The sequence below is a fragment of the Pempheris klunzingeri genome, chromosome 3, assembly GCF_042242105.1.
Source record: "Pempheris klunzingeri isolate RE-2024b chromosome 3, fPemKlu1.hap1, whole genome shotgun sequence".
Classification (NCBI taxonomy): Eukaryota; Metazoa; Chordata; class Actinopteri; order Acropomatiformes; family Pempheridae; genus Pempheris; species Pempheris klunzingeri.
In genome coordinates, this window is record NC_092014.1 from 5,701,393 (window position 1) to 5,724,471 (window position 23,079).

Consider the following 23,079-nt stretch of genomic DNA (forward strand, 5'->3'; position numbering starts at 1 on the left):
GTGTCAAACGGCATCGTTGCTTTAAGGTTAGTAAGTGAGGAGGTTAAACTGATCCTAGACCAGAGCCCAAAGTGTGTTCTCAGCATCGAAAGTGGAAAGTTTTTGTAGTAAATATAAGACGGCGGGCGACACTTTCCAGACTTCTTTTCTGACAAATGGAGGAAGTTGACATTCTTTTAACAGTTGTTGGTCGATGTGTGTGGTGGTATCTTCCTCATCAACGAGACAGTGAAAGAGTGATGATGGGTAGCACTTATTTGCATGTATGTTTTTCAGGGTTTTTTTTTTTTTGAGTTTCAGGAGCTACAAAAAGTCGATAAAACAGGTTTCTCCCTCCCCCCCTCCCTTGTTATTATTCCCAGTTTAGTCCGTACGGCAGTGATGAATGTACAGATACTCGGTGATGAAGACTCTGGTCTTTCTATCACTACCATTTAACAAGACGCTGCAACAATCTGGCCGTTCGGGAAGGCGTTCGCTCCGGCCAGGTGCTGTATGTGTGTCCGGTGCTGTACTGTCCGTCCGCGGTGTTTCTCTGTGAAGTTTAAGACGTCTGTAGGTGAGGGTCACATGATCATGGTCACATGGTCAGAGCACGTTATCTGAAAAGAAGGGCGTCTTCATCCTCTTCTGACAGTCGTACTGCAAACTGTTAAAACCTTTCCAGCTCCATTCACGTACTACTTCCTCTCTCTGTAACCTTTCCTCACTGGCACGATTCATTTGTTTTTACACCCAACTAACTTTCCTCTTCCACTTCTTCTTCTTCTTCTTCTTCCTCCTCTTTTCCAGTTTCCTCCCCAGCTGCCGTCTCCTCCTGTAGATCTTCTGTTTCTCTGTTCTCCTCCTCCTCCTCCTCCTCCTCCTCATCTTTACCCTCCATGTCTGCCTCTTCCTCCTCCACCTTCTCCTCTGTCTCGCCCTCCTCCTGTTCTACAGTTTCCTCCACCTCTGCTGCCTCCTCCTCTTCCTCCACCTCTCCATCCACTTCTGCTTCCTCATTTTCCTCTTCCCCGTCACCTTCTTTTTCTTCCTCTATTTCACCCTCTACCACTTCCAAAGTTTCCTCACCTTCCTCATTTTCTGCGCCTTCCTCTTCATCCTTCTCCCCTTCCTCTTCAACCTCTTCCTGCTCTTGTTCTCCTTCTTCATTTTGCTCACTCTCTTTCTCCTCTTCTTTAGGCTCCTCTTCCTCTGCTGCATCACTAACTTCCTCCCCTATTTCATCCGTCTGCTCTTCTCCTCCCTCTTCTGCTTGGTCCTCTCCATGTTCCCCCTCATCATCTTCTCCGCCTCTTTCTCTAGTCTCCTCCTCTTCATCTGGGACTCCGTTTAGTTCGCTGTTGTGATTCTGCTCGTCTTCTTTCTCAGTTTCCACGTGGTTCTGTTCCTCGCCGTCTGTCTCCGCCTGTCCGTCCTGCGTCGTCTGGTCCTCGGCGCCGTTGTCACAGATGGCTTCCTGTCCGTTCCTCCCGGTGTTCATTCTCAGGTGTATGTGGTTGTGGTTGTTGTGTTCCAGGTCCTCCAGGGTGAGTTCGAACTGGAAGCGGTCGTGCTGTAGGTGTCTGTCCGGGGGAGGCGAGGGGGACTGGGGCATGGTGTTCAGATACCACTCCCTGTTCTCCTCCAGTGTGTCCAGCAGCTCCTGGGCGTCCGGGTGCACCAGGTCAGCCCAAGTCTCCCACAGCGGGTGAACGATGTAGTCGATGAAACCCACCTAGAAAAGTGAGAGAATCACACCTGAGGCCGTGGTAATAGGTGGTGTTACAGAAAAGATTAGACATTTTGGGAAATCTTTCGCTTTCTTGCTGAGGATGAGATGAGAAGATTGATGCCATTCTCATGCCTGTACACAGTCAATATGAAGCTTCAGCCAGTTAGCTTAGCTTAGCATAAAGACTGGAAACAAGGGGAAACAGCTAGCCTGGCTGGGTTCAAAAAACTAAATCTAAACACTTTTATATTCGTTAGTTAGTCCATCCAAGTGTAAAAATGATGATTTGTGGTTTTTGAGCCTGCACCTGTTACCCCTAAGCTAAGCTAACGTGCTGGCTCAAGCCGGGAGCGGCATTGATTTTATCATCTGGGGGCGGCTGTGGCTCAGAGGTAGAGTATGTCATCCATCAATTGTAAGATCGGTGGTTCAGTCCCACACTCTTGTCAGTGTGCAATATGAATATGAAACAATAGTCTCCTCCAGCGTAGATTCCTCCTGTATGAGTGGTACATAAATGTAGTGGTTGAAAAGACTAGAAAGGCGATATATACAAGTACCAAGAGTTGGAGAGGATCTATGCGACCACTGTTCCCCTTTTCAACACAGTCTTCCTGTGTGGCGTCATTGTGAAATTTGTTTTCACAAAGTTTTCCTCCCCAAGCCGCCACATTACAAAACTTTGTTTATGAACGCCACCAGCAGTGTGACCTCCTGACTGTCTCATCATAACTGAATGATTCGAGCTTCACTAAACACCTGGTATCATACTGTAAACTGCTCTGACAGGACGCTCACCTGGATTCATTGTATGAACAGTGACACAGTTGCAGTGGATGGGAGCGAGAGTGTCGAGCGTTACCTGGCTCTTCTCCACGGACGCAGTGTGTTTGTCGCACATGGCGCTGATCTCCATCCCCCTCTCTCGCTCTTTGTCACCCTGTCGAAAGAACTCCTCCATGATCCTCTCCGTCCACTGTCGGTATAACGGCAGCGTCTTGGTGGGGTTACTCAGGTCTGCGCAGTGCACCATGTTCCTCAGCACCTAAACACACACACACACACACACACACTGTACAGTTTGTACACACATGCAGATGTTGTGTGTGAGCAGCCGTGCCACTGCCATGCACGGTTACCTGTATCCGTTCGGTGTAGTGGTCCAGGAGCAGCACACCAGAGCTGGTCACCTTCTTGGTCTCCACCATGGTCTTCAGGTCCGCCAGCAGGGTCATGTGTTTGGACATGTCTGTGGCCAACACCTACACACAGGAGACAGGAGGACAAGATCAGGAAAGAGGCACAATGATCTAAACTAATCTCATCTGTCTAAAGAAGGAGAAAGTCAAAACAGGATTAACTTTTAGTTTAAAACAGTTAAAAAAAAAAATCTTGTTCTTAAACTGACTGATTTATTGTGGAGACTGATGGAAATGCTGGGAATTGTGGCAGTAATGTGACAGTGGCAGTGAAAAGACCTTTAATTAAAATTCTCCAAACCAGATTTGATTTGATTTTAACCTTAAATTCAACAGCTAAAAACCTCACTCAACTTTTTTAAGAGTTTCCTGGTAGAAAGCAATGAGTTATAGATAAATGGCATGAAAGATGAGAATTGAACAAAATGAACTTGTATCATCTTAAATAAATGTGTCGTTATGTACTTGTCTTAACTGTACATATGTTTAATATCTTCTGTTTGCTGTAAGGTTGTAAATTTCCCAGTCGTGTTACTAATAAAGGAATTTATCTTAATTAAAGAACAGGAACAATATAAAATATCACATCTTAGAAATAACAGCTGTCTAAAGCCATCAACAGCAAACAAACAAGATAAATCTAAACTATGATAAATGATCATTCATGAGATTCTCAGCACTGGCAGCCACAAGAGGAGAAGAAGAGTAACCAAAAACAAGCTTAGCTGGTTAAAAGATTTTGTGCATTTGGTTCTAATTGAACTGGTGAGGTGTGACGTGTGGTAGACACTGTCCTCACCATGTCGATGACGAGCTTGCGAAGGCTCTGGCGCTGTCGCTTGGTGAGGTTCTGGAAGATGTCACAGTTTTCCTGGTGCAGAAGCTTGAAGCCCACAGCGAGGTGGTGGTTCTCCAGAACGGACTCATCGTTATACATGAGGGCCAGCTCCGAGTCTGAGCAACGAGAGAGGCAGAGAGGGGTGTGGAGGGAACACAGTTTGTCTTGTTGTTGTTGTTCTTTGTGTGTGTGTGTGTGTGTGTTTGTGTGTGTCTGTGTGTGGACTCACTGGTGTTGATGAGGAACTGATTGGAAACTCCAGGATGGTCTACGTCATGGATGGCTGCAGCGAACAGAGCGGCGAGGATCTCCAGGTCAGTGAAGACGGCCTGAACGGGACATGAAGGGCAGAAGAAGACATATTCAGAGAAAACAAGATAATTCTAACCATTATTTTCTCTAGATTTTCTTTATTTTCTCTAGAAAAAATCTCTGTATTTGTCCTTTACTTGTTTATCTAGAATATTAAGAACATGGGTAGAAACGTGATATTAAAGAACTAGAATTTGAAATCAGTCGGTAGCTGAATTATGTTTTTACTTTCGTAGAGAGGTGTTGACAGCAGATGTAGCTAAAAGCTCATTTCCATCCGAGGTCCCCGAACGGAGGCCAAAGTTGACAAAATAAAAAAAATAACGGTCGTGGTACATTAAAACATTGCACAGACATCACTGGTTTGTGTATTTATTTATGTGTTTAAATGAACGAATAAATAGTTATCCATGTTCTTCAGGTTGTTTTTCATGTGACTTGTCTTTCATCTTTTATTCTCTAAGCCATAATAATTTTCCAGCCCTGGTTCGATAATAAAGTTTTATTGTGCTGAGCATATAAGAGAATAATGAGAATTTCTCCATGACTCATCGAGGCAGGAAGGGGAGCCACATCTGTCCGCTTCAAAGCACAAACCAACCTGTGTGTGTGTGTGTGTGTGTGTGTGTGTGTGTGTGTGTGTGTGTGTGTGTGTGTGTGAACATACATCAAGAGCAGGTGTGGAGAGGAGGACGTGTGTCGACTGAGTGACGTCTGCAGCATGGAGGCTGTTGTGGTACGCTACGTTTCCATGGTAATGGTCCTCCAGGGTCATCACATAAGTGACGAAGGTGTCGACTGGGATACGAAACGTCTTCAACAGCTCTCGCTCCTGAGGAGGGCGGAGAGGAGACAAAACTTTACACACAAACACACTCCCCACAAAAAACACACACACTCCCACTCATTCACGCTCGGTTTGTTTACCTGGAAGATGGCGTACATGATGCAGCTGAGAGGTCTGTTGTTGGAGAATTCTGCTACTCTGAATATGTTAAAACTCCACTTGTCCAGATCCTCCAACTCCTGATCAAACACACACACACACACAGACAAACATGTCAACATTTAAAAGGGTGACAGGCAGAGACGGTGCTGAGACATCATTTAAATACAGAATGCAGCAGAATTTAACACAGCGTTCACCAACTAATTAGCGACATTATGGATCATTTACCAATGACATCCATCTATAAACTGAAGCAGCCAATCAGTAATCTGTTAGCTGGTTGACAGAAAATCTAAGTAAATAGGAAACTTAACTGGATTAATATGAATACATTTGAATTATTGTGTGTTTGAATATCATTAAATTGTTATTGGCATTTTCTTTATATTTTTTTTATAGACCTAATGATTTATCGATTGATCCAGAAAATAATCGTCAGAATTTAATAAAGAGTCACAACCTTGCATTACTGATCCAAGTCAAGAAATTGATCTGTTAAAGACGTCGTTATGATAACATTCATTATTATGATGGTAAAACCTCAGATCATGTGACACAGCTCTGGTTTAAGAGACACCCGGTGCCTCCAGTGTTGTGTGAACATGGTTATAAGGCTTCTGTCACTTGAGGTCTGGTGCTCACACAGCAGACATCCCTTCTGTGTTACTCAAAATAGATAATGGAAGATAACCGCCACTTCACCTGGCTGAATCTTTGCCAAGGTGCTGGAAACATAAAGATCACAGATTTGATCAAAATAGCGTGTTAGTCAAAATAACCTTTATCCTTCAGTCTATGTGTCAGTGTGTCCAGAGACGTAGTGGGATTATCTGTGACCCCTCTTTGACGGACAGGTTCAGTTCTTAATGATGAAGAACCTTTTTTAAAGGTGTGGCTATATAGATGGGAATGTCAGTGGATCACCATGGGATTTGGCACAGACATTAATTTCCCCCTCAGGATTAATTATCACTTTAATTTAATGATTCCTCAGTGTTTCAGTGTCAACATTTTAATTTGACATTAGCCTTTAGCTCCCAGCGTCGCTGTGCCTATAGCCTTACAGAGCTGGTAGCGTAGCTGTAGACTCTTAAGTCTTCTTATTCATATGCAGCATAGTTACATCTGATTTCTGTGCTGCTGAATGAACCGGGGACAGTTCCCATCCTACTGTAGGCTTTCCAAATATTACGTTTGGATTGAATGAAATGAAATAACGAGGCGCTGAGCACAAAAAAGCCAACAAAAGGAATAACAAAAAAGACATGGACTGAACAACGTTGAACAACATTTCAATATTATGAGTCCATCAACTCGGAAGTGCAAAGTCTTGCTATTACATTTAATCATGTTTTTATCAAGTGCATATGCCACAGCAAACTGCCTCTTCAGTCTAAATGTGACACTCAACGATAAATCAGTAAAACTAGAAAAGTGCACACATTTTCTTCATACTCCTGGAAGGAACATAAACCAAGACTAAAAGGTCCTAGATTATGCAAAATCCACTTTTTTAATGCCTTTTCAACATAAATGTGTGTCCTCAGAGTGCTTTCAGACCACTACACTGTCAGAAAAGACAGCCCTCTCTGTCTTTCTCCTGCTCCATCTTTCATCTTTCATGTGTACGAAAACACGCCATTTAGATTTGGCTCCCTTTATGATGTCACGAGGGGATCTGGAGGCGGCCGCACGCTGATCATGTGACCTCCACCAGTGCCGCCCACAGAGAACACCCTCAATTCACCTCACTGTCTGCCATTCTTTTTCCTCACCAACCACAGCTCCCTGTGGCACTGTCCTGTTCTTCTAAAAACGAAGCGCTCAGACAGACACTGAATGTCTGTTATGAGAAAAACTATGTGTTTTTTGAACATCAAACCATGTTAACCTGTTCAGGTAGGACGTCCAAATACCAGTATTAACTTACAGCACAAGACAAAACTCCATGTTGTGCCAAAAGATTATATTTCATTTATCTTGTGCGCGCAAGAAAAAAAAAAAATATCACAAGTGTTCACGGAGCACAGTTCAGGGATTGATTTTGAACTTTTTATGTGAGTCAGAGAAAAACAGACAAGCAACGAGACCTTGGCGAGCTCATCCTCGTGGTCCGTGTTGACACCGAAGCGAGGCATTGAAGTGCTGGAGAGGCTGGAGCTGTGAGAGAGTTTCCTTACTCCACTGATGTGACTCATAGGTTTGTCTTTCAGAGTAGGAGACGGGATTTCCACCTCGTTCTGTTTGTCTGCAGATTGATGGACAAACACAAACACACACACATGAGGTTTATTGTTTTTATTCAGCAAAAGGTCACAGATGTGATGTGGACAGAAAGCAGATCTTGGCCCCACTCACCCATGAAGGTGCTGGAGATGTACTCAGACACTTGGTTACCGGAGCGGCTCATCTCTGACAGGTGGGACAGCTCTCTGTTCAGCATCCTCTTGAACTGTGGCAGAATGGGAGCAACACAGACACACGAGTCAGTCATGTGACGTTCCTCTAAGTTTTAGGGACGACAGTCTGTCTGAGGTGGAAACCAATGGGTAAAAAATATAATCATAATGTTGCGCTCTTCTTGGGATTTAGGGGTTGTAACTAAATCCTAAGGTTTAAGGATGCAGTAACAAAGCAGCGACACTGTGCTGGAGGAAAAGTATTCATTTACCTGATAAACAAACTCTTTTGGCAATGATACCTCGGATCAAACAAAAATATGTGCTGTGGTAGAATATTTTACAGTTGAGTATTGTAAATGTATTTTATTTAATAGGGACGATGCAATTTGATGGAGCTCCAATACGGAGCTTAAAACTGATGTGCACAAAGAGTTTATAGCTATTGCTATTTCAACTCTTTGTTCTAAAAGTTGGGCTTTTACATGTACCGTGTAAAATATACAGATGTCTGTATAATAATGTCACATCACATTACAGACATGGGCTTGTGCTAGAATGTGTAAAATACACAAAATAAAAAAATCTAAAAATGAGTACAGCTCTGTTTTCACCTTTGTGGTAAAAGATTTTATATCTGAAATTCGCTGATAGTCCAAATTAAGATCTATTACAGTTACCATTCACTGCACTGCTATTTACTGTTACTGTCCTGTCTTTGAACACATCTGGAAAGAGATACATGTGAAAATTCATTTGAGAAAACACAAATGAGCAAAGCTTTCAAAGCCAAGTAGATTGTATCTTTTTGGTATGTGACAGTGATGCTACCGTTCAGGCTTTTTGCCCATTATTTTCAGTGCCTGGATGTGAGGTTTCTGATTGTAGATGGTGGTGCTTGAGCCCAAAATGTCAAACTACACGAAAAATGAGAGAAAATCATAGAGTACGCAAATAACCAGTCTGCCTGAGTGGGCAACAATTAAGGTTAATAAAATGACACCAACAACAAACAATGACTGTAAATCCTTATAAATAATAACTACAAATGAGTAAAATACAGCAGAATATCTAAATATGTCTAAATCCATTAAAACAATTGACTGTAATTTCTATTTTTACACTGTACACTGGTGACGGTATGTTTGTGATGAGCCAATATTAGCCTGCAGATCTGCTGGCTGGACTGGTTGGCTCAGGGATGTTTGCATACCTTGTTGGAGGCCATTTCACTGACAGAGCGATGTGTCTGAATGGTCTCCAGCTGGTCCAAGCACCAGTCCAGCTCCTCCAGCGTGTCCAGGGCGAGCTGCTGGTACTGCTGGTCTGACAGCGTCGCCCTGGGACTGACGCACACTCCGCCCAGAGGAGACCTCCTGGGGACAGGACGGTCAGTTAGACCTACCGAAAAACTGCAGGGTGACCAAAGCTAGCAACGAGACGTAAGCAACAGCCTCCTTGTCTTGTGTGTGTTTTTAGACTGTAATGTATTATCAGTTGAGTGCATCGTTTTTAAGCTTATAGTATTTGTCTGTTATTAGTTATTACATATTGTGCATGCAGTAAGTGGGACAGTGAAGGACATTGAGTTGGTACTGACTTGACTGTTGGTGTGGAGACGTTGGCAAGAATAGTGAAGTTGCTCCGTACTGATCGCAGACTGGCCAGTACCTAAATAATCACACATCATCACAGGATATATGCAGAATGTACATTTAAAAATGTTCCAACAGGTCGAAATTATGTAAAATGGCTGCGGAACTATTTGGAGGAACTGGAAGCGTTTTATCATGTGAGACTCACTTGAGCAAAAGGTGTGACAATAAAGTCCTCTGCTGTGTGCCTGAGAGAGAGAGAGAGAGAGAGAGAGTTGGAAATAAGAGAGGGAGCAGCAGTGATGGCAATTTCTCCTGAAAACACACATGCTCTCTCCCCGTCTCTTTCTTTTTGTTTTTTGTACACAAGTCTCACCCTTCGCTGGCGAGGGAGGAGTTACGCGAGACGGTCTTGGGCGACATGTCGTAGTCCGAGTCAGAGCGGTAGAGGAAGGACTCTCTCCTCTGGCCCTGGGGAAAGGAGGTGTGCAGGGTGAGGCCCGGACTGTGCGAACCCAGCGGTGTGTGACCTGGTGACACGCCATTTTCTGCTTCGTAACTGGAGCAAGACACACAAAGTTTGTTGATTAGAGAGGACAGAAAAGAAACATCACGCAAAGCATCCTGCAAAGTGAAACCAATGGTTCAAAAATAAAACCTGTCAGTGTCTGCTTGTGTGATGGAGATGCGCGGCGGGATGCGGAGGGGAAGAGTTGTTGGACGCGACACGTTGTTCAGGACCTCTGGTGAACGAGTGCGGTCTCGAGGCCGGAGCCAGCAGGGGACCTGTAGAGTTAGAGGGGAGAGTTTGTAGATGGTAGTAGACACCAGTTGTTTGGCAGATGTGCAGCACAGCACACGAGCCCTGAAACCCCAGATTCACTATAAACTGGTCTGTGGTAATTCGAATCACAAATTAGAGCATGTAGTGTCTTTAAGTCTTAGTTTTAGAACTGCAAATCACTCACTACTTTTCAATACAATCAATACTTGCTTAAATGTACGCAGTGGAGTGTTTCGATTTGTATTTTTCAAGGAAGCCATTGGTTTCTATTCATTCAAAGTGAATCTTTGCAGATTTTCAATCAGTTTTTTATCATCACAATGTTGGTGGTATATACAAAGGAACAATGTTTAACTATTCTCCGTGTTACCTGCACCAAAAGCTCCCCACTCTTACTGTCCAGACTTTCGACTGAATCACTTGCTTTGAAATAAGAACCGAGAGTGAGGGGCTCTGGGAAGCTCTCAGTGCAGGCAACAAGGAGGAGAGTTAAATATTGTTCATTTGCATATTCTACCAATATTGTAATTATGCAAAGCTGGTTGAAAATTGGCAAAGTAGCCTTTTTAAGAGCAGAATGAATTTACTAGATATTACAAGCTTGTTACCAAATAGTTGCCCAGTTACAAATCCAGCAGTCACAGAGCAACATTATCATTTATTTGGAGATGCACTTTTAGCTCTGTTTTGTGCTCCACCAACTCCTAAATTCACCACCTAATTTTTAACTTCTCTGTGGGTTTGTCACTACAGGAAACCCCTTTCATCTCACACACAGTCATTCGCTCTATTTCTAACATGAAAGTATTGATTAGTGCAGCTTTAATCTATCACAGCGAACATCAAGTCTGGATAAAATCTTCTGAGTGTTACATTATTGTTGCATCGTAATGCATTTTAAGCACAGATTGATTTGGAAAGTCTGCACGGCATTACCTCATAATGTAACGTAACCTTCACTGTGAAGGATTACACAACTCAAGCAAGTCTTCATGTTGGACAAACGTTAATGGGAGCCAGTGGATCCCTGCAGTGGTGGGAAAATACGTTCAAAACTGCAAAACACTGCTAGATCAACAGTGTGGTCCTCTAAAATTATGTTCACATGAGGTAGGGGGGTTAATGGGGGCCCATAACTCATTTTTATCCTAAGGCCCCAAGCATGCTAATGCACCCATGCTTCCTTTCAATACCTGGAGACTAGAGGAGAGTCTTCTGCTCCTCCCTCTGCGTAGCTCAGCCCCCAGCGTGGCCCCAGACGTATACGATCGGCTGTAGCGAGATGACTCCGCCTTCTCCCCAGCACCTGTTATATCTGTGTCATTGCCCTGTGACACCGAAGGTGAGACGTACATTTTCAAAAGAAAAAACACATGTTTTTCTTTGTAAATAAGAAATACACTGTGTATCTACTAATACAAATTCAGAGTCAGTAATAAAAGCTCAAGAACTTGGTTGTCATTCTGGCACATTTACCAAACCATGTTGATTTTCCATGTTAAAATTCTGATGGGTGAAGAAACTTCCACAAAAACGATGACTATAAATTATCAATGTCTGTGTGTTTGCATGCGTGTGCAGCTGTGCGTGTGTTCGGCTACATGCGTGTGAGTGTGTGTGTGTCTGGGATAAGGCCTCTACAGACTGAGCTCTTAGAGGCTGATCTGCACTGCAGTACCGTAGCAACAAAACACTAGGGGAATGGTAGCAGTTGCTAGGCAACAGTGCCGTGTTGCTTCCATGCTGCGTTTGATGTCGTCCAGACCCAGATGTGGAAAGATGCTCACACATACACACAATAATATATGTACATCTACAGTACACACAAACATACACAAATGTATAGCCACCTGTTCAGCATAATCAATAAAAAAAAAGCATGAATAATGGATGGTATTATGTCCTTCAGCCAAGATGTTACCTTTAAAAGAATATAGCTCATTTACATAGAGCACTCATTTAGCTGGGGCTCATTTACATAGAGGACTATGACTGACTGAGTGGTTCACACTGGGTGAGTGGAGGCTGGAGGAGGCAGACTGTCCCCTCTGATTTCCGAGTGCAAACCACAGACCCTCAACAACAAGAACAAAGGCAGCCTTGGATGTGTGAAAGTCACAAGGTTTGTATGTCATGGTGGGCATTCAAGAAAACACACACACACACAGAGTCCAGTCTGCCCTGCCTGGTATTGACTCTCACGAAAACATGTGACAAAGTTAGTTGATTTTCCCCCCAAGTACGTCCCTGCTGGTTTACATTCTCCGTCTCACCTCTTCTCCAGTCACAGACAGCACGCTGCGGCTCTTCTTCATTCTGATTGGCTCGTTCTGGGCCCCAGGGCGGAGCGTTCCGGAACCCAGGCAGCAGAGCAGGTGGAGAGCCAGGACCGGAGAGGTCAAAGGTCACAGCAAGGTCAAACCGGGGTCAGACCGGGTCGCAACCGGCCCCCATTGGAGCTGACTCAGCCAGCCAACCGCCTCGCTCGCTCTGTCCGCACCTCAGTCTGTAGATGGCTGAAACTGTCCGCTAAGCGCTAAAGGTGCATCGACGTGCCCCTCAGAGGCTCCAGGTTCAGTCTGAGGTGGATGACCTTTGTATTGATTGGTTGTTTTTTTTTCACAAGCCAAAAGGTGGAGGAAAGACTAATCCAAAAGAAAATTCGCACTCCATTTTAGTGTAAGCTACGAGTTTCTGGGGAAATATGACTCAGCCTGCATGTCGTCTTGCTTTGGCCGGACCAGCCAATGGGATGTCCCGGTCAGAGTTCATGACGTCACTGCTGAAGAAAACCTTTTCCCAAGTTTTCCAAAATGATTATCCAACTTGGAGTACTGTTCGCATGATATTCCACAGTTGTAAACCTGATCCAACATGAACGCAGTATTCCAACAATTAATAATCCGGATCCAGTTTGTGGGAGAATGTGCACCAAGTGTTTCCTGTCTCAGATTAGTTTTCCACTGTCTGATTAGTCGGTCAGATCCATATTCTGCAAAGGAAGACGTGTCTTGTCCAGATGTCAAAATTCCAGGTTTGATATGCAGGGATCCCTTCTTGAATCTGTCTCAGTGTCTTCAGTGTAGATTCCCTGTGAGAAAAAAGAAATGAAGCATTAATATGAGCAAGAATTTCAAATATTGTTTTGTTTTTCCCTTTTTCAGTCATCTTTCCCCCCTTCTTTAAGAACTCTCCATCCTGATTTCATTCAACTAATTTAATCCATGCATTATCAAATATGAGAAAATCCTCTGCCCATATATACACAGTACTCCTTAAGTCAAGTAAACCAGCTTGGAGATATATTTGGAACCAAATGCCTACCGTTTTCAACAATACAAAGCTCACGCATGAAAAAACAATTAAATACTAATACAGATCACAATTTGATGACTAATATCCAAACAAATGAAAGGTTGGCTGATAAAAAATGGGCAGCCCGAGCAAAATATTTTGGCATTCGTGGCATTGCAGGAGCTGTACCTACAGTGTGGCTAATTCTGAGCAGATACTGCAACACCAAATCACTCTGATGTTATATAATTACTCTGAGCAGTCCGAGATGACCTAATTCCATTGGACAGGACAGATTCAGCATATCAGAGCGATTGTGATTGAGCTGGTAAACAGACAGATAGTGGTAGAGACGACTTTTGCCAGGGGTCACCAAGAACACACCCACTCAATGAGAGCACTCTCACGCTACAGTCTGCAGATTCAGAGTAAATAAATAAAAATGAAAATAAAAAAAAAAAAGACTGTGTGGAGAAATCAACAAATGCATAGTGACACAGTGACATATATATGCACAATGAGAAATGCGAGCACATACACTCACACCATGGCTGCCACCGGTGCCACCTCCACGACAGAGAAAGCAGCTTATAAAACCAAGCAGCAATGCATCAATATGCAGCTCAACTACCAGCCTGCTCTTCTGTTACAAAACACTTAAATATATATATATATATATATATATATATCTATAAATAAAAAAGACAGCATGCATTCATGAGGACAGCCCTGCCATCATGCCTGTCTGCACATGCACTGCAAGAGATATGTGTCAGACTGGCACACATGTACACACACATACACAGTCAAGCTGCAGCATGTAAGAATAAAAACACACTCACCTTGATCGCCTCAAGATCAATGGAAAGATGGGCTGGGCCTCGTTTTCTTGCTTTCACTCGTCTCCTTCCCCTTCTGTCTTCCCCGCTCTCCCCTCTGTCTCTCTCTCTCTGCAGACTAGCAGTGTGTCACCACGGCGAGAGAGAGAAAAAAGAAAAACACTTGGCGTCTTCATGAATATCCGCGGCTTCACCAGCCTCCCTCCCTCCCTCCCTGTCTCTCCTCTCCCTCTCCCTTGCCACAGTGGTCTCCCCCAGCCACCCCCCACCACCACCACCACCACCACCACCCCCCAAACACCACAGCCTCCGTGGAGAAGCCCATCTCCCCCTCCAATCCCCTCCCCTCCCTCACAGCCTCACAGTGTGTCCATTAATCCCATACAACAGCCTCCGCTCCTCCTCTCTCCATCGGTACCCCCTGCCTCCCCCCCTCCTCTCTTATTAGCAGCCACACGCCAATTCTCTGCTTCAACAGCCAGGCATCATTTCTCTCCTCTCTCCATTATACACACCCACACAGAGACGATTTTTATTGAAACACACTGCCCGTATTAAAGCAAATCTCAATGAGGATTCAGGTTTGCTGTTACTCACTCTCCTTTTTTTTTCCTTCCATGTCCTTTTACAGTCATTCAAGGACATGCAGCACATTTTAGTGTCCAAAACAGGAATCGTGCAATCTTTGTTTTTATCTTGAACAGTTTGAAATAATTACAGTACATGGATGCTGAGCTTCCCAAAGCTGGAAAACAAAGAGCAAAACAAGCTTTTTGTGTTTAAGGAACCTTTCATGAATTTAGTCCATTGATGACAAACAAGGAAGTCAACCCACTTACAAGCTGATTATTTTGTCTGATAATAGTACAAATAAAAAAGCCCATTATAAAGTTTAGATAAAGTTTTGCAATTACAACCAAACATTGATGTAAATATACAAATAAACACACCCAAGCACTTCTGCATGAAGCTGTGATGCTATTCTGTTACGCTCCCGTCAGCTTTTGTAGGTGTTATCTAGATTTGATTTATGCCGCGGGCCTGCGCTGATTGTTTTCTATTTACAAAAGTGGCTGCACAAAGAAGCTTTGCCTCAAAAAAAAAAAAAAAAAAAAAAAACCAGCACAGACCGCTAAATCAAACCCACCAATTAATTATGAAGGAGAGAGAGGAAGGGTGAGGGAGAGGGAGAGTGACCCTGCAATTAATTATGCGAGAGATGGAGTGAGAAGTATGACAGAAAATGAGTCAGGGTTCACAGCAAATAGTGGAAAAGTTAATAAATTAAACACAAATAAATGAAGCCTGATTTATTGTTCAAATTCTACAACACACCAAACAGATTTCTAAGGTAAATACAAAATAAAACATGTATTGTTTAAAACCTCTTGACAGGAACCAATTACATATTGTGACAACTCTTAGATTAAAGTAGCAACAGTAAAACTATTTAATTCATCTGTACATCAACCTGAAATGATTTCACTACTAAGTGATTAGTCAATTAACAGAAGATAAATTTAGACATTTGTTTCAAAAACCATTTCACGCTTTTCTTTGCTCCCTGCAAAATCTGTTCACTTTACATATTAATCATATCAGCATTCATCAGGAGAATAATCGTCAGGTTAATCGATGGTGAAAGTAATCATTAGTTGATACCATAATTAATTTATAGTCAAATCTGCAAAGCTAGGTTGTCCTTCATCATTATATAAAGGACTTTTGAAGTTAAACACTAATATTGATATTTAAGTTACAATAATAATGATGATACATCCACTTGTATTCTTTTTTCCCCTAAAGCATCAAATCAATAGGAAACACTATGTCACTTTCTATTTGAGTGAACATCTTTGACTGTCTCTACAAAAAAAAAAAAAACTCCCAAACTTTATCATAGTTCACTTATTTCACATTTCTTTTGTATTCGTTCGTAAGCGGTTTGTTATTTTGTCCACCAAACAGGAGCTTCGTATGTATTCGTTGCACTGGACACAAACAATGTGAATGTCGTTTTGGAGGGAGGTAATTAGATGGATTGTTGTTCACCAGTCAGCCCTGTGATGCAGCTCATGGGCCGTCTGTCCCCAAACAGACTTGAGATGGCGCTGTTGACCTGTTGTCGGAGCAAGAGGATCTATCCATTATTTAAAAAGTAAGGGCACAGCTGCCAACTGTAACAGTATATAACTACATAACAACTGAGTAACTGATGAAAGTTAAACCTAATAAAAGTATTTTGGAATAATATTTAGGAGTAAAGATGCCATCATCAGAAAGAACATAGATAAATCAATCGTTGGCTTATGTGAGAGCTTTGACTGATCAGAAGATGATTATAAACAGGAGTAAACTGGTGATTCGAATCAGATCAGCCAATTCTAACAACATTTAAGGAAAACTCCAGTATTTTTAAACATAGACCCATGTTCAGTAGATCAGGCAGATTCAGGCAGAGAATTGGCTGCAACGGCTGCAATGTAACGTTAATCCTTCAGGGTAATTGTGTCCAGTCAAATTTAAAGATCAAAGTACTTGTTTTTGCCACAGACAGGCTCAGATTGTTATTTGACGTGTGTGACAGCATTACAGAAAGGAACCCTGCAGAGATAGACCTGTAAGATCCTCTTTGTTTAACCAGACAGCCGATATACTGCATTATTCAGATCCACCAGACTATATTGACACCTTGCAAAACCCAAAAGTAGCTGATCTACTGCTGTCTGATCAGGTAATCTGTTTGTGTTATACACAAATATTGTGTTGGATCTAAACTAACCCTTTAAAAAGTAACAAACAAACCAAGTGATCGAGACAGCGGTAAAACAGCAACGTCCTGGTAAAATTGCTGGTTTTGTCAATGGAGTCTGGTGGCTTTGAACTGAGAGATAAAACGGCTCTTTGTGGTTAAACAAGGATCCTATAGGTCTCTCTCTTTAGGGATCCTTCCTGTAATGTTGTCACACACTTCAAAGAACAATCTGAGGCCACGTTTAAAAATACTTAAGTACTTACGTCATACTTAAAGTCCGATTGCACAAAAGTATGTTAAAATTGAAAGAGACTGTAAAAGTGCTTTTGTCTGAACACTATAAATCCAGAGATTTAGTCCATATGCTTATGAAATATGTACACATGTACATTATGTTGCTTGTAGGAACTTGAACATTGTTGGACAACTAACAAGGAATGTTAAGACAGAGATGACGTGGGTCAAAACGGAGGCAAAGAGCAGGTGTATCACTTCAACTGATGCCACCAGGAACATATCCCACTGTGTTTTACCATTCATTTCTGTTCTTCCTTCTTTTATTAATCTTCTTCCCCATCCTCTTCGTCCTCTTCATCATCACCCTCTCCTGAATCAGGGACCCACAGGCCAGAGTCAATACACCTCCTCAAGTGGTATTTTCCTTCCTGTACAGAGAAACACAGTGACGTCACTTCAAGAAAAGATCCGTTTTGGTCTCATTTCATCCTGATCCAACGTTTTCTGGTCCTCATTAGGTTCCTTCTATTGACTGGAAGTTACAATTTTAGGGCTCGGCTACAAACTCACTTACCTCTGGGTGCAGTTTGTTGATAGCTTCCTGCAGCATCTGAATGTTCTTCTCATCAAAGCTCCTCTGTATTTCCTATGAAACAAAAAGCCAAAGTACTCATGTGAAACACTTAACCTAGTGAACCGAATACAGAAAGGAGGAAAAATGCTTTTATTGTCAGTATACGATCACTTTAACATGCACCCTGGACACCAGTGTCCGTAATTTCACATTAACGAACTGATAAAGGAACTGGAAACTTTGTTCAAGCTTATGGGAAAGCTCAAGGAAAGTAGGTAAATACTATTTACCTTGCACAGAGAGCTCATCCTGCCATCCTGTCCATTCTCCTGAGCTGTATATTGACTTCTTGATTATCCAAATGGCAACACGTTTCATATCAATAGACTACGCACACACTGACTTTAAAATCTATAAACAACCATTTTGAAATCTGTGAAAGTTGCCCACATGAGACCTGACTGTAAGAAGATCATTTTGAATAGTTCATGTCAGAATCCTTCAACATAATGTGAACTCTGTGGAGGTAAATGATACAATGTGTTGACATGTGTTGAGCTGCAGTACTGACTTTTCTGGCTTGTTGCTTCAGCCGGTGCAGCAACACAAGGTGGTCATTAATGTGGCGTGTAAACCGGATAAAATGGGAGACACTATAATGGACCTGGTGTTTTTTTTTCTCACAGCCGCGGGGGATGAGGAGTGGCGCAACTCTTTTAGATGCAGTGCAAGACTATATTAAATATATTTAAAAATAACACAGACGCTGACTAAGCTGCCCACCTCTGAGTCTGGTTCTGGTTCTGTTCGAGGTTTCTTCCCGTTAAAAGAGGAGTTTTTCCTGCCACTGTCACCTAATGCCTGATGTTTGCTCATCCTTGAATCCTTAATTTTGGATTCTTGAAACCTTGGGTTTCAAGAATTCAAGAGTTTGGTTTAGACCTGCTCTTTATGGAAAGCGCCTCGAGATCCAACATCCAACATCCAACGTCTACATTTTCAATTAACAAATGTATATTTTCAGAACTCAGAATCAGAGCTTTGTGTATGCTTGCATATGTATGTATGTAAATGGGTGTGAAGGGTTTTACCTTTGGCAGTGATTCATAGACCTCTGCAGGGTCTAAACCACCTGGGCCCAGTCTCTTCTGCTGCTCTTCTTCCTCTAGCTCCTTCATAGCGCTCTCCATTTTAATCTTCGCACAGCTGCGAACCCGCTCCTTCAGCAAATCCAGCTCATGGTTGAACACGTCTTGGTGTGGCTTGTCTGCAGTCTGACATGGACACAAAAACACTTCGGTCGGCAAAGTGCTTCAAATATACCACAAAGATTGCTTTCTCTATAGTGATGATGCAGACGTCTTGCTAACCACAGACCTTGATCTGTGAGAAGAATTGTCTGAAGCAGCCTCTTGGGTCGACTTTGAGCGTCCGAGCCGTATCCAAGATGAACTGCATGACGATGGCCTGGTGGGCCACCTGCTCCATCAGTGCATGTTTCTACAAGTACGTGGAGAGCAAACAAAGCTTTACCTGGCTGAAATTGTTTTTTTTTACCCAGAACAAGCATACACACTTTTCTCACAGCACTCACCTCGTCTATCTCAAAGTCTATACAGATGACGACGAGGCTATTAGCCGTCTCTTCACAAACCAGATGTGGGTTGTCTGACAGATACTTCTGACTGTCGTCCCAGCGCCGCAACATGCCTGGTGCACACACACAACCACATCCAGCATAATGTTACATTCAAACTGAGCCCCAGAGGTTTTGTTTTCGTCAAATGTTTTGCGTCCAAGTGGCTTCAGTTATGACAACGCCGACACAACTTATTCATTTGTAGCTATTAGACTAACAAAGTTATAAATATCCTATCATACAGTAAACATGAGTCCCACTTTAAGGCACTATATGTCACAGTGCAATCATCATGTTTAAACACTTCATTCATCCTTCTGTCCAAAGTTATTCAAGTATTTACTAATGTTGCCACACCCTACTGTATATATTTTTATTCTATTTATATTATATTCTACTTATATAGGCACCTGTTGTTTAACTTACCTTTGCACTGTTGTTCTTGTTTTTTGCTGCTGCAAATTTGCAAATTTCCCCAAAATGGGACAAATAAAGTTTTATCTTATATAGCAGAATGTAGTATCCCAAAATGCAACTTTAAATGCAAACACTAATCAAGAGTTTACAACCATAATATATTAAATACAATTTGAATAACTGTAGTGGTGTCCAGAATTGTCTGGACCCAATCAATGTTCTGCATACAGCCCATGAGACTTTGAAATTCTTGGGAAACTGTCTAGGGATGAAAATAAAGAGGCAACAACACAGAGCAGGAAGGCAAAAATAAACACACCAAGTCACATCAGGACTAAATCATACCAAAGTGTTTGATTTCTGTTGCGTACTTCTCCACAAAGGTCTTATGCTTCTCCACCTTTTCCTTCTCCGTTTCCTCCTTGGGCTTGAGGTTGAGTACACTCTAGAAAACAAGATAAAGGACACAGATAAATCAGAATACTGACAAGTCACACTACATCTTGCAAATCTTGTGACCTCGCTGCCATGCCTTACCTTGCTGAAACCTTCTTGGCTGATAGTGTCCACATTCCAGGGCTTTTTCTTTTCTTCTCGTCGGTGTTCTTCGATCATCTTCTCAAATGACTTTTCATCTTTCTTCAGTTTTCTCACCTCGGCTTGGACTTTCTTCAGCTCAGCCTCTCTTTCCTCATCCTCCTCTCCCTCCTTGTTTCCTTCTTCCAGCTCTTTCAGTCGTACCTTGGCTTCCTCCAACAGCCTCTTGCATTCTGCAAAGTTATTCTCCAGGTCTTCCCCTCTCTGCTGAAACTCAGCCATTTTCTCCAGCCGGCTCTGTTAGGGCAGGCCAGAGTGGGCAACAGTAAAGACATGAATGAGAGACAGAGATGATGGGAGTCGAGGAGGGGATGCACACTGAAGGGGATCAGGTAGGGAGAAGATGCTCAAAAGTGAAATTAGAAAAAAAGATTTGAGCACACACATTGAAAAGCATGACAGAAAGAAAGTCATCACCAAGGAACAACTGTGTTTGGATGCTGGAGACGGCAAGTCACTCTAAGCCAGGAGACTGACTGAGTGACAACTGAGTGCTAATTTAAGGAGCCAACTATAGTCTGTGTATAAGAAGTGGACGAAGCCATCATGACATCACCCACTGGTTCGTAGATTGCAGTTTTGAAACTTCGAGTTTGGCTTTACGGATGTCGCCATCTTGGTTTTTTGGAACCAGAAGTGACGTTCATTCCAAGAAAACCACCTCTGATTGGTTAGTCAGACGGTAGTCTCATCCCATCGTCTATTTTACTCTAAATGGGCCCAAAATTTACTAAATGAACATCATGCTGTGTTGAAAAAGACTTGAGGATTGAGATCATAAACTCATCAGGAAATTGTATACTAAGGTAATAAATCAGGTGAGAAGCAGGGTAAGTAGTAGACTTCCCTTCATTCAGATTTTTGGAGCCAGCAGAGTCGCCCCCTGCTGGTCATTAGAAAGAATCCAGCTTTAAGGTACTTCTGCATTGGCTTTGATTTTCAGACCAGGCAACATCCAGTTCTTTTACACAGTCTATGGAGCCTGCACATGATTAAGCAACCATGACAAAACGTGATTCCTGTGGTACAAGGTGCCACAGTTTGCCCTGCAACTAGAAGCTTTCTACAAGTTTATCCTTAAGGTTTGGTTGTTGTTTGTACTGACAGGAAAATTTTACTGTTAAAAAACCAATTTGTCTGGCCGACAAACTGATGATGACACATATATAAATTACCAAAGTCCAGTTATTATCATTTTCCCATAGCATATAACTGCATCTCATGTCCTTCATCCGTGAATGCAAATAGACGCAGTAGAAAGCTCCAGAAAGGGCTCAGGAGTAAGCTCTGGAAAGCACTACTAAACTAGCTCCATCATTTCGTCAAATGATTATTTCCATGGTCATGAGTGGATCTTTACGCTCCACCTCAAACCTCAACGTCTATCAGCCGTTATAGAGTATTTACGGATAACATCATCTTGGCCAGTCGGGCTTTGATTATTTTCCATTGAAAAGAAGCAAATGTAAAACCGACAAGGTGTTACACAAACTTTGTGGCCCATCACTGTTACCTGAATAGGACTTTCAGCTGTTAATATTGCACATGCAGAGTATTTGTCATGATCACATACTGTATTTTGTTCACATAATGATGACATAATGCTTAGATTGGTCACAAATATGTATAGCTGTGGCAGCAAAGTGGTAGCCACTAGTAGACCATTTAGACAGCTGTCAACCTTTCAGTGGTCTTCAAGTGTTTTCTTTGGCTTTATCTTGATCTTACACCTTTTTGTGTTGTCATTGCACATTTAATTCCACTTATTTTCATACAATGTGATCTCTGTCTCTTCAATATCCCTCCTTTTTCAATAAAAGCCCTCTGTTACATGTTAAATGTGCTACAAAAATTAAGTTTGTTTGCTAGGTTTAAGCTAGCAGATCCTGTAGCATCAGAATCTGAGGGGTCACAGATTTCTGTGTAACACCTGTTGGTCCTCTCTCTCTGTTTAACTCCTTACAATCTAATCCCCACTATCTCTAAATCACTTCTACGGTATAAAACTAACCAGGTATAAGACTCCAAACTTCACGGCTACCACAAGTTTCACTGCTGACCCGGTGTCTCATTCTGAACAAGCTCTGCGTGTCCACGAACGGACTGGTCGCATCCTCGTCGTCCGACACGTAGATGTGATCCCAGGCGCTGTAGTCGACGCCCGCTCCGGTGCTCATGGTCCGACTCCTCCCGGCCCTTCTCCTCCCGGCGGTGGCTTTCAGGGACAAGCAGGAGAAAGAAGCTGCAGGGCTGCTCTGCTGGGACACTCCGCCGACACGACAGAAATCGATAAGTTTCCCAAATCCTCTTAGCGAGGCGGTCAGACACGAGCCGTTTACAGAAATCCGCTTTCTAACGGCAGGAATCCAATCAATGTACGTCATCAAGAAGCGCGGGTGTGGTCCTCTAGTTAAGCCAATCATTAGACGTCATCAAGAAGCGCGCGTGTGGTCCTCTATTTATTTATTTATTTAGTTAGTTATCTATCTTTATTTATTCTGTTTGTTTGTTTATATTTCTAGAACTGTAATGTCAATGGGGAAAACATCAAAATGATAGGAGTAGAGGTTTTTGCTCATTTGTTTTGTTCACAGTTTCCTTGAAAATCAATAAAAGGACAGTAACGAAACATTTAGTTCCCATGAAAACATCCAATTCAAGGTTATAGACAAAAGCACAATTATAAAACCGAACATCTATCAAAGGTATTAAAAGCCGAGAAGTGTACTATAATGCAGTCTGTTGACAGTGACAGTGTTGAAATGGACCACAAACGATTAACATATAATGCATTCATTTTATATCATGTTCAGGGGCCACACAAAATGTTTCTGAGGGCAAAGAGGTTACAAGGTAAATCTGTGGGGTCATGAGAGGATTAATGAGGAAGGGGATAGTTATCTCTTCAGGCCTCCAAAAGTACTCAAGGTGTCACTG

General features: G+C 42.5%; 2 protein-coding genes across 2 annotated transcripts; both read right to left on the bottom strand.

Annotated features, from left to right (window-relative positions):
* Positions 1 to 739: 739 nt before the first annotated feature.
* LOC139199131 (3',5'-cyclic-AMP phosphodiesterase 4C-like) lies at positions 740 to 12,118 on the bottom strand. Its single transcript, XM_070828153.1, has 16 exons — positions 12,064 to 12,118; positions 10,984 to 11,118; positions 9,665 to 9,792; positions 9,383 to 9,565; positions 9,215 to 9,254; positions 9,012 to 9,082; positions 8,625 to 8,787; positions 7,371 to 7,464; positions 7,103 to 7,260; positions 4,991 to 5,089; positions 4,731 to 4,895; positions 3,981 to 4,080; positions 3,713 to 3,867; positions 2,854 to 2,976; positions 2,577 to 2,759; positions 740 to 1,717 (listed from the first exon to the last, which is right to left on the bottom strand). Exons 1-16 carry the CDS (start codon positions 12,103 to 12,105, stop codon positions 740 to 742), a joined length of 2,817 nt encoding a protein of 938 aa, XP_070684254.1. The 5' UTR covers positions 12,106 to 12,118.
* A 5,120-nt stretch (positions 12,119 to 17,238) lies between these two features.
* On the bottom strand, positions 17,239 to 22,319 carry cdc37 (cell division cycle 37 homolog (S. cerevisiae)). Its single transcript, XM_070828338.1, has 8 exons — positions 22,203 to 22,319; positions 20,083 to 20,379; positions 19,891 to 19,990; positions 19,084 to 19,199; positions 18,867 to 18,989; positions 18,581 to 18,763; positions 17,490 to 17,561; positions 17,239 to 17,343 (listed from the first exon to the last, which is right to left on the bottom strand). Exons 1-8 carry the CDS (start codon positions 22,317 to 22,319, stop codon positions 17,239 to 17,241), a joined length of 1,113 nt encoding a protein of 370 aa, XP_070684439.1.
* Positions 22,320 to 23,079: the final 760 nt, after the last annotated feature.

What these genes read in the sequence shown, in the direction of transcription:
- cdc37 (XM_070828338.1), bottom strand. Translation starts at nt 22,319, where the DNA reads ATGAGCACCGGAGCGGGCGTCGACTACAGCGCCTGGGATCACATCTAC. An exon ending in GCCAAGAAGGTTTCAGCAAG is followed by an intron (nt 19,991 to 20,082) that starts GTAAGGCATGGC and finishes CTTGTTTTCTAG; the next exon opens with AGTGTACTCAACCTCAAGCC. An exon ending in AATTCTTCTCACAGATCAAG is followed by an intron (nt 18,764 to 18,866) that starts GTCTGTGGTTAG and finishes TGTCCATGTCAG; the next exon opens with ACTGCAGACAAGCCACACCA.
- LOC139199131 (XM_070828153.1), bottom strand. Translation starts at nt 12,105, where the DNA reads ATGAAGAAGAGCCGCAGCGTGCTGTCTGTGACTGGAGAAGAG. An exon ending in TGTCTGTGACTGGAGAAGAG is followed by an intron (nt 11,119 to 12,063) that starts GTGAGACGGAGA and finishes TCGGTGTCACAG; the next exon opens with GGCAATGACACAGATATAAC. An exon ending in TCCTCCCTCGCCAGCGAAGG is followed by an intron (nt 9,255 to 9,382) that starts GTGAGACTTGTG and finishes TCTCTCTCTCAG; the next exon opens with GCACACAGCAGAGGACTTTA.